Below are 8496 nucleotides of genomic sequence, written 5' to 3' on the forward strand. Positions count from 1 at the left end.
TCCCCCCCCCCCCCCCTTTTTTTTTTCTTTTAAAACAGGTTTCAGACATGGTCTTCAATCTGGGAGTGCTAAATATTTAGAAATCCTGTTGACTTCAGATCAGGGCCTGGCTTATGCAGGTTGAATTGTATAATTATTAGCAGTTGGGGAAAAAGTAGTTTCAGGGCCAATATGTGCAGTTGTTCTTAAAAAAACATGAAGGCAATTTGGAAATTTCCTCTCTTTTCAGTGATTCTGGACTGAGTCCCACGGTACCAGTTCCTTCAAATTCAGGTAACTGTTGGGTGATGGTCTGTGATAAAAAGCCAGCCGTACATCAGTAATACCATTCTGACAGCCAGTTGGAGAGTGACTCTTTTGCTTCAGTGCAAAAGCGTCAGTCCTCAAGCCTCATGGTTAAGCACTGGTCAAGTCAACTTTACCTCAATCTGCAACTCATTCCACGTGCAAATCTTGTAGGGTTTTTTGCTGAATGTCTAGATTTTTCTGGCTACAGATGGAAAACCCATCCTAAAGCTACATTAAAAAGGCAGGAAAGAAAAGAATTTTCACATGAGAACAAAATTTTATCTTTAAAAGATAAAGCTAATCCAGGTTTTTAATGAAGCTGTATAGCACATACCATAGCAATATGAACCTGACAGAAAGCAGATTTGGGAGGGCAGAACACCAAAAAACAGTTGCCTGAGAAGCAGGCAGTGGTTGCAGCATCAAGCACTTTAGAGTGACAGAATGAGATGATACGCAAATTCAGTTTTCCTTTTCTATGAATATGCTTTTATATTCTTTAACTCTGTAATCACAAATTACGTTTTTTTCCACCAAGACAACCCTTACTTCTTTCAGTGCCCAGTAAGGACAGATTCAGGGGTCAGTCAAGGCCCTTGTGAACAAGACTTCTATAAAATCCCATCTCATTTGTTGAGGTCACAGGGCGGCATGCAATGAATGAAACTACGATAAAGTTTTACTATAAGGCTGTTAAATCTTGCCAGGGAAAACTGGCTTCTAGCTCTGTCTCTACATCCAGTTTTTATGTGGATGCTAATAAACCACTTGAACCAAACTTCTCAGAGGTGGCCACTGAGTCTAGATGTTCTTCCTCATTTCTGCCAGGAGCCTTGGAAATTTGGGTCAGAATACCAAGCAATTAGTCATTGCAGCATGCACTATGTTTTAAACATATTTGGTGATAGCTAAGGTCTGGTGTTTTGGAGAGAAAACAGCATTGTGTATCTCAGGCTGGGCATCCAGAGTCCATGAAATGGGGATGGTATCCCCTCAGCTGAAGGGCTAGTATGAAGAATGAAATTAATTTTTTGTCAAGTATTCAGTGGCCAGTGAAGGAGAAGAGGCCAAGAGAACATGAATTGTTTTGCCTATGGAACTCAGATAGCATGCATGTTGAACAAAACCCAAATAAAATACATATAGTTGCTAATTAAGCAAACATCCTGCATACTGAATAAGGCAAGGATACTGCGGAAAACCTGCCACGTGTCTATATAATTAAAGGCTGCATCACACTGAATATACAATAGGGCAAATTAACGTTGCTTAACTTTACTTCTAGATTTTTGAGATCTTGACTTTGCCGCCTTAATATGTTTTCTTTAATGTAGTTTGTGCGTGTGTGTTATTTCCTAGGTTTTTAAAAGAGTAAAACCAAATTCTGTCTTGTCTCATCATAGCACGCTCGTTCCAGGCTGTAGAAAGAGGGAGCAGTGCTAGGAAATAACTTCCTCTACATCTACCAGACACTCACTACTCCAGCTTCTTTCCAGTCCCTCAGTTCTCTCTCTGATCAAGCTCCCCTCACCCAGACAGGCTCTCATCTGTCTCCTACAGATGCACAGGAGAAAGAGAGAGAGACTCCCAGAGGTAGGACCCGGACAGGGCAGGTTCTGGAGCACTGGCCAGCACAGTCCTTGGGAAGATGGATCTGCAGATTTCCCAAGATCTCATCGCTTCACCAAATTTGGGAAGTCTGTCCTGGGATAGAGAGACGTATCTCTAACAGCGCTAAATATGCAACCCACAGCACGGGGGCAATAGACTTTCTAAAAATGTAAATAAATAACCCTAGCTTTGTTCTGAGCTCTGGAAGTTAAAAAAAATACTATTAGGAAAAAAAAACCACACCAAACCTGCAAGTAGACAGCCCTCATGAAAGTTTAAGCTGCACCAGTTCAAGTTCAGCAAAGTTATAAACAATAGCAAAAGTGAGAACTATCAGACTACCTTGTAATATTTCTTTCAGTACTGTTTATCACAACAGACGAAAATAAATCCACAAACTGCATTTGCTTTACAATATCTGCATATATTCAAAGGCATTTAAAGAAAACTCTGCTTCATGAAGTTGTCAGCAGTGCCAGAGAAATCAGCTGCTAATCACACCAATAAATAATCTCAGCATCCTTGCAAAGTACCGGTTTCACACCTGCCGGGAGTTAGTCCTGCGCACTGTGCACACCCTCCACGCAGCACTGACCTCCCTGACCCCGGCTGGAAGAGTTGGTTTAGTCAGGAGGTACAGCCCAGCTTAAACATGGTCAGTGCCAATTTGATAGAAAGCTGTTGTCTTTCAGTTCCTCCTGAAAGCCAGTGAGCCGGAATTAACAGCGTAAGAGTCCTCATGCAAGTATTCACGGTGCTTAACTATGTCAGTTGCAAAATCATACCTTTTATCACATCAGTGCAGTTTTTGTGTTAAGCCCTAAATAACCCTGTCTGTAAACACTTGGATCATACTGGGTTAACATCACAGGGATTTAATTGCCTCTGTGATAAGACACCTAAGGAACAGCCACCGCCAAACTGCTCAGAGTTCTTCAGTGTTTTCCTTTCTTGTCTCTGCAGGTAGACGGAGCGCCCCACCACTGAACCTCACAGGTCTCCCAGGGACAGAGAAACTTAATGAGAAGGAGAAGGAGGTGAGGAAAGGAATGAAAAGATAACCTATATAAAATTTTATCTTCACAGTGCAGGGGTGCTCACACCGTCTGTCTCAGGTGCTGTGAGTATAACCTCAGCTATATGCCCTGACTACTCTTTCCTGCTCATAAAAATCATTCAGGTTTCCCAGTTGGTTTCTTAATTTCAGTTACTGTACTATACGTACAACATAGCTGCAGCAAATTAGCTTATTTAGCAAAGAAAGGTGGAGTGCGCCAAGGTGCTATTATAACATCCAGAGTATGACATCCTCTCTTCCTCCGTTGTGAGACTGGGGTGAGCAGAAGGGTTATTTTTTCTTAATGAACGTTGGTTTTAAAACTGGCAGAGGATTTTGTCAAGGGCTTCGCTGGACAGATCACTGAACCTGAATAGCGGAGCTTTTTCTATATTATAGATACCTCGCAGCCAAACCTCAACCAGTTATGGTTGGTTTTTCACTGTAACGCTAATGTGAACCATAGAGGCGATAACAGTGTATTGTTCTTTTCATGTTTTTTTCCATATTTCTGCTTTACAGTGCATATACCAAGCTTTTTGTATGCGCGTATAGCAGAGAATGGAATCTGGCTTTCTTTAAGCCATGGGTTGCTAGCTCGGCCTGGTGTTGCCATTTGCAGTCCCATATAGAGTGCTCTTGCACAGTCACCTAAAGCAACCAGAGGCACAGGGAAGATCAACGGAGCAGACAGAAATGGGACTGCAACCCATGCGGCAACCCACAGGAGAGGTAAACAACGCAGCAAGGGGCCTGCTGTGTATTTATGGCTCACTTTCTTCTGCAGCCCAGTGTAGGCCTGTCCCCTAATTCAGTGAAAGGCAACACTGGAAAGCTATTGAAATAAAAGATTTATTTTTTTTAATAGAAGTCATAATCCGTCCTTAGATTGTCCACAAGGCAGATTTCAGTGTACGTGAAACGCAGATGTATTTCAGACTTTTCCCTCTGCGTGGAAGCCGTTTCCCCTTCACTGGAGATGGCAGCATTGAAAATCAGAACACAGATTCACCATGGAACATGGCATTTCTGGCTCCATTCAGCATATAAATAATTGTGACTAGGACATTAGTGTGTATGGGGAATCAGATTTCCTCGTCAGCTGAGACATAAAGTCTGAGTTCCTCTGAATTCTGCAATTTCCTATCAATGAGGAACAATCATTAAGCATTTCCTTATTAAAAGGAGGAGACAGCCAGTATTTCCATTGGGAGCAACACAGTGCACCATCTAGAAGGCGACTGGTATTTGGAAGCTAAATAGGAGCATTGCAACCTACCAGCAGAGCAGGGGGGCTTTTGAAAGCAATTCCTTTTACCAAACTTCCAAACACATCGTGCCCTCCCTGCGCAGTTTCCACCCTAGACTTCCGGAGGGGGCAGGGCGCTGTGTGCATAGCTGCTTTTGTAGAAAGATATTAAAGACTTAGTCTGCAGGGGATTAATAGACAGATGCCCTCCCTGGCTCTCGTCCAGCATGCTGAATTGCTGGTTGCAAGTCTTTTTGGCATGTGTACTTCCCTTGGTTTGTAAAGAACAACGCCCACACAGGACACACTCATAGTTACGCTCCTGTGAGCCGAGAGCTCGCTTTCATCCTCCTAGTTTATTTTTTAGTCAGGAATGTTTTTGAATGCAGCAGCCAGCAAGCTCCTCCCCTCCCTACCTGTGGATCGAAACAGCTCATAATGCAATTACTGTGTGCCTCCCCCATACAAAAAAAAAAAAACCATTTAAAATGTTTTCTGAAAGATATTCACAATGTTACTCCCTCAACAGGGATCGCAGAATGAAGGAGCGTGACAAGTGTTAGTGTTTATTAACTTCACCTTTTGTTTTCCAGCTCTGTCAGATGGTGAGGTTGGTCCCTGGAGCCTATTTAGAATATAAAGCTGCTTTAGTGAACGAGTGTAACAAACAAGGAGGCCTGAGACTAGCGCAGGCTAGAGCACTCATCAAGATCGATGTGAACAAAACCAGGAAAATCTACGACTTCCTTATCAGAGAAGGGTATATCACGAAAGCCTGAGGACAGACATCAGCGCTTTGGCTAGAGCAGACAGATGTGGAGAAGCTTTGAAGCCACTTTGACAGCACTGAAAGATTTTAGCAGTGTTGAATGAAGGACATTTCCGTTTGTTTAAGATCTTTTGGGGCTTTTTTTTTTTTGTAAAAACAAGTAGGGAGCTTTGTTAAATTGTATGAATACTGACATTTCTTCGTCTGGTTTTCTTTTGACTCTGCCGTTTAACGCTGCTGTTGTCAGAATTACGCTGCCGTAAAAACAATAGGGAGCTTTGTTAAATTGTATGAATACTGACATTTCTTCGTCTGGTTTTCTTTTGACTCTGCCGTTTAACGCTGCTGTTGTCAGAATTACGCTGCCACATAGCACTGGAAAGAACCACACACCATATAAGCTAACCTTAAACGTGAATGGGCATTCATTTCTAACACCTCTTGTAACTAAAAAGAGAATCACGGCACTTTAATTCTGACAGTGACACAGAATAAGGACAGAAGAGCAGCACGTAATGAGAGTCACACTTTGACTTTGTGTGAGTACAGGGGTATAGAAATGCAGGCCCCTCCCTTCTTGTACTCCTTCCTAAAACAGTGTCAGCTTTCAAAGGAGACAGCTCATGCCCCAGGGTATAAAAATAGAGCTTGCAGTGGTCCAGTCTTTTTAACTTAATTGTGATAAAGGATGGGAAAGGACATTGCAGGGAAGCTCCTCAACAGTTGTTACTTTTATGTGATATTAGCACATATCACAGCATGAAAGCACTGTACAAACCAATAAGCTTCATCTGCTCGCTACTTGATTTGCGATTGTCAAGTTACATATAATCCCTCAGTTTAAGTCTTTTTTGCTCCGGCTCATCGGAAAGGCTGGATGTTACAACCAGAGCAGCCTTTCGGAACATAAATAAAAAGACGCTCAGTACCCCGACGTTCTCTCACAAAAGATAACAAGCGAAGAGCACGACAAACTGCCCAGAGCACACACTTCAGCCCTTCCTGCCCTCCTGTTCCTGGGGCCTTATTCTCTCAGCTTACCGCTTCAGCGGCGACATACCCAGTTGACCAACAAAGCAACGATGAGGTGCAACAAGTTGCTACACACACAACACCCTGTCACATCAGATGATCCATTGTGTGACCAGTACAAAACATTTGTATTTGAAAATACAATTGGATGATGAAGGTGGTTCTTTTCAGATGCGGCTCGGCATGGTTTACGAGACAGTAAAGTCTTTATCAAACATTTCATTGCTAACGTATAATGCTGAAATAATGTCCCATAAGTAACCTAACAGCCAAAGCAGGTGGGATGTTGGGTGCTCTCAAGTTTGGGATCTCATGTGGAAAAGCCTGAGCTACAACTATACCGATACCTATTTAAGGTGTTTAGGTTTTGGGGTTTTTTTTCCCCCCAAGAGTAATTATCCTGTGTACCTGAGGTGCCATTGAATGTGAAGTATTTTGGTTTGCAATAAAATCAAAATTACTTGAAACAATCTTACATCCATGTTGGTGGACTCCGAGTGGTACCGCAAAGGTCATGCAGCTGCCTGTATCTATACCCATCAGCTTTTCACCATGAGAGAGAAGAGAGACGTGCACAACAGTGGCTGTATGGGTGCGACCACTAAATTACCTAGAAAATACTACTGTTTAAAGAAAAGCAGCAGTAATAAACTACACGTTGAAGATTAAAGTCTGGAGGAATTGAGACTGTATAGACTGGGAAAGCCAAGGGAAGGGACAAAGTAAGCTGTAAATCCTTGGGAATGTTTTTCCCAGTTGTCTTTTAACATTAAACAAAAAGCCAAACTACCTTTCCTCTTGCCCAGCCTCCTATGCCGTGGCTTGTACAAAAAAGCAGCAGGTGAGCGAAGTACACTGGTACCTGCTGTGACCATCCCGAGATCAGCGACGTCCCCACCCAGCAAACTTCAGTGACGTTCCTTTGCCCCAAAGGGACCCAAACAGGACCGCGAGCGTGACCTGCTTTGACCAAACACAGAACTACCCAAATCCGAGCTGTTGCCGAGCCCTGCGCTTTGGGCAGTGCTAAATAATTTGGTCATCCGGAAAATGTCGGGGAGAAAAGATCTCTGGAAAGGTGAGAACGGAGATCCTTTAACTGGCCAGGAGGGGAACCAGAAAAGAGACTTTTCTTTTCCAAGGTAAGAGAGCGCGAGGCAGTGGGGAAGTGGGGCTGGGATGCTTCCCTCAAATAGCATCAAAGTACACAAACAGCAGGTTTTCCCCCTTCACAGGGCATCTCCCAAGCAGGGAAGGTAACAGGCTTCCAGCGCGCCCGTGCCAGCGTCAGCACCTCTTTGCTGCTCCTGTTGCCTTTAATTGCCGGGCTCTAACACAATGCACCGTTGTGCTGCAGAAAGCAAGCCAGAAACGTCACGTCAGGAGAAGGCTGTTGGGATAAAAAGCTCCACCTGTGCCTGCGCCAGGCTCGGGGGTGAGGTGGGGACCAGGGGAGGCACGCGGGGGCTGGCCAGTGCTGTGGCCGTGGCCATGCACACCCCACCGAGGCACGACCATCCCACTGCTGCTTACACCCGCGGTCTGAGGACGGGTGAGCGATCAGTCACCAGAGACACACCGACGGCAGGGTTTTGGGTACAAATCTTAGCCGCTTGTAGCACCGGCTGGGGCCAGACTGCCTGATGGAGGGGGGAGGCAGGACAGGGACCTCTTCACCCAAGAACTTTCAAACCACTTCCAATAAAATAAAACAGACGAGCAAAACCCACCCAAACGGGGCCAGCTGAGGCCGAGCTCTGCTCAGAAGCGAGCTCAGCTGCACTGGTTTTTAAACAGGGCAGGCTTTCTGCAGGAGGTTCCTCCAGGGCACAAGGGCTCAAGCCAACGCCAACAGATCCCTGCCCCTTTCGTGACAATCACCGCTGGCGCTTCCTCCCCTCCACGCTCTCCTGAGCACCATTAAACGGAGAGGAAAGAAAAGCCAGTGCTCGGGCACAGGGCGGCCCCTCTCCCCATCGCTTTTGTCCCCCTCCTCCCAGCTGGGTGCGCGCTGCTCTGGCCCCTCTGAACCATTTTCTGACACACAGGGAAGGTGTTTTTCGGGAGAAAAGACGCCCCCGAGCTCCCAGCTGCCTCTCTGCCACGCCAGTCCCTCCTCCTTTAAATCCCGGCTCCTCTCCGACTCCTCACAAAATGTCTCCATCGCTGCCTGCCAGACCTGGCTCCAGCCTCCCAAGAGCTAGCTGTCGCCTCGATGTCATTTGGAGAGGCTTTGAAAGGGGGGATCTATCTTTATCCGCGCTGGGAAGCGCCATGCACGGCTCTGGCTCTGTGCAAGTAATTAACAATAATGAAAAGTTGGGGTTGCCATGGATATGCTGTTCTATTTACAACGCGCATCTCTCCCCATCACCCAGACCCGCGCAGCAACCGAGGGAAATCAGAACCCCATTCACCGCCTTGGCGTGGGGTTTTATTTTTAACTGGGATGCTGTAATAGGAAGGCAGCCAGGCGGGACGTCAGGGGCA

The 8496-nt window shown here is 45.4% G+C and overlaps 1 protein-coding gene across 1 annotated transcript in view; it reads left to right on the forward strand.

Moving 5' to 3' along the window:
* The window catches only part of TADA2A (transcriptional adaptor 2A), a 24315-nt gene extending 19096 nt beyond the window's left edge, over positions 1-5219 (forward strand). The window contains exons 13-15 of the mRNA XM_009278244.2: positions 230-273; positions 2863-2936; positions 4799-5219. Of these exons, the coding sequence (XP_009276519.1) occupies positions 230-273; positions 2863-2936; positions 4799-4984 (304 nt within the window). The 3' untranslated portion in view covers positions 4985-5219. The remainder of the gene's footprint in view (positions 1-229; positions 274-2862; positions 2937-4798) is intronic.
* Positions 5220-8496: the final 3277 nt, after the last annotated feature.

Source organism: Aptenodytes forsteri, unplaced genomic scaffold (genome assembly GCF_000699145.1).
Source record: "Aptenodytes forsteri isolate BGI_AS27 unplaced genomic scaffold, ASM69914v1 Scaffold66, whole genome shotgun sequence".
Lineage (NCBI taxonomy): Eukaryota > Metazoa > Chordata > Aves > Sphenisciformes > Spheniscidae > Aptenodytes > Aptenodytes forsteri.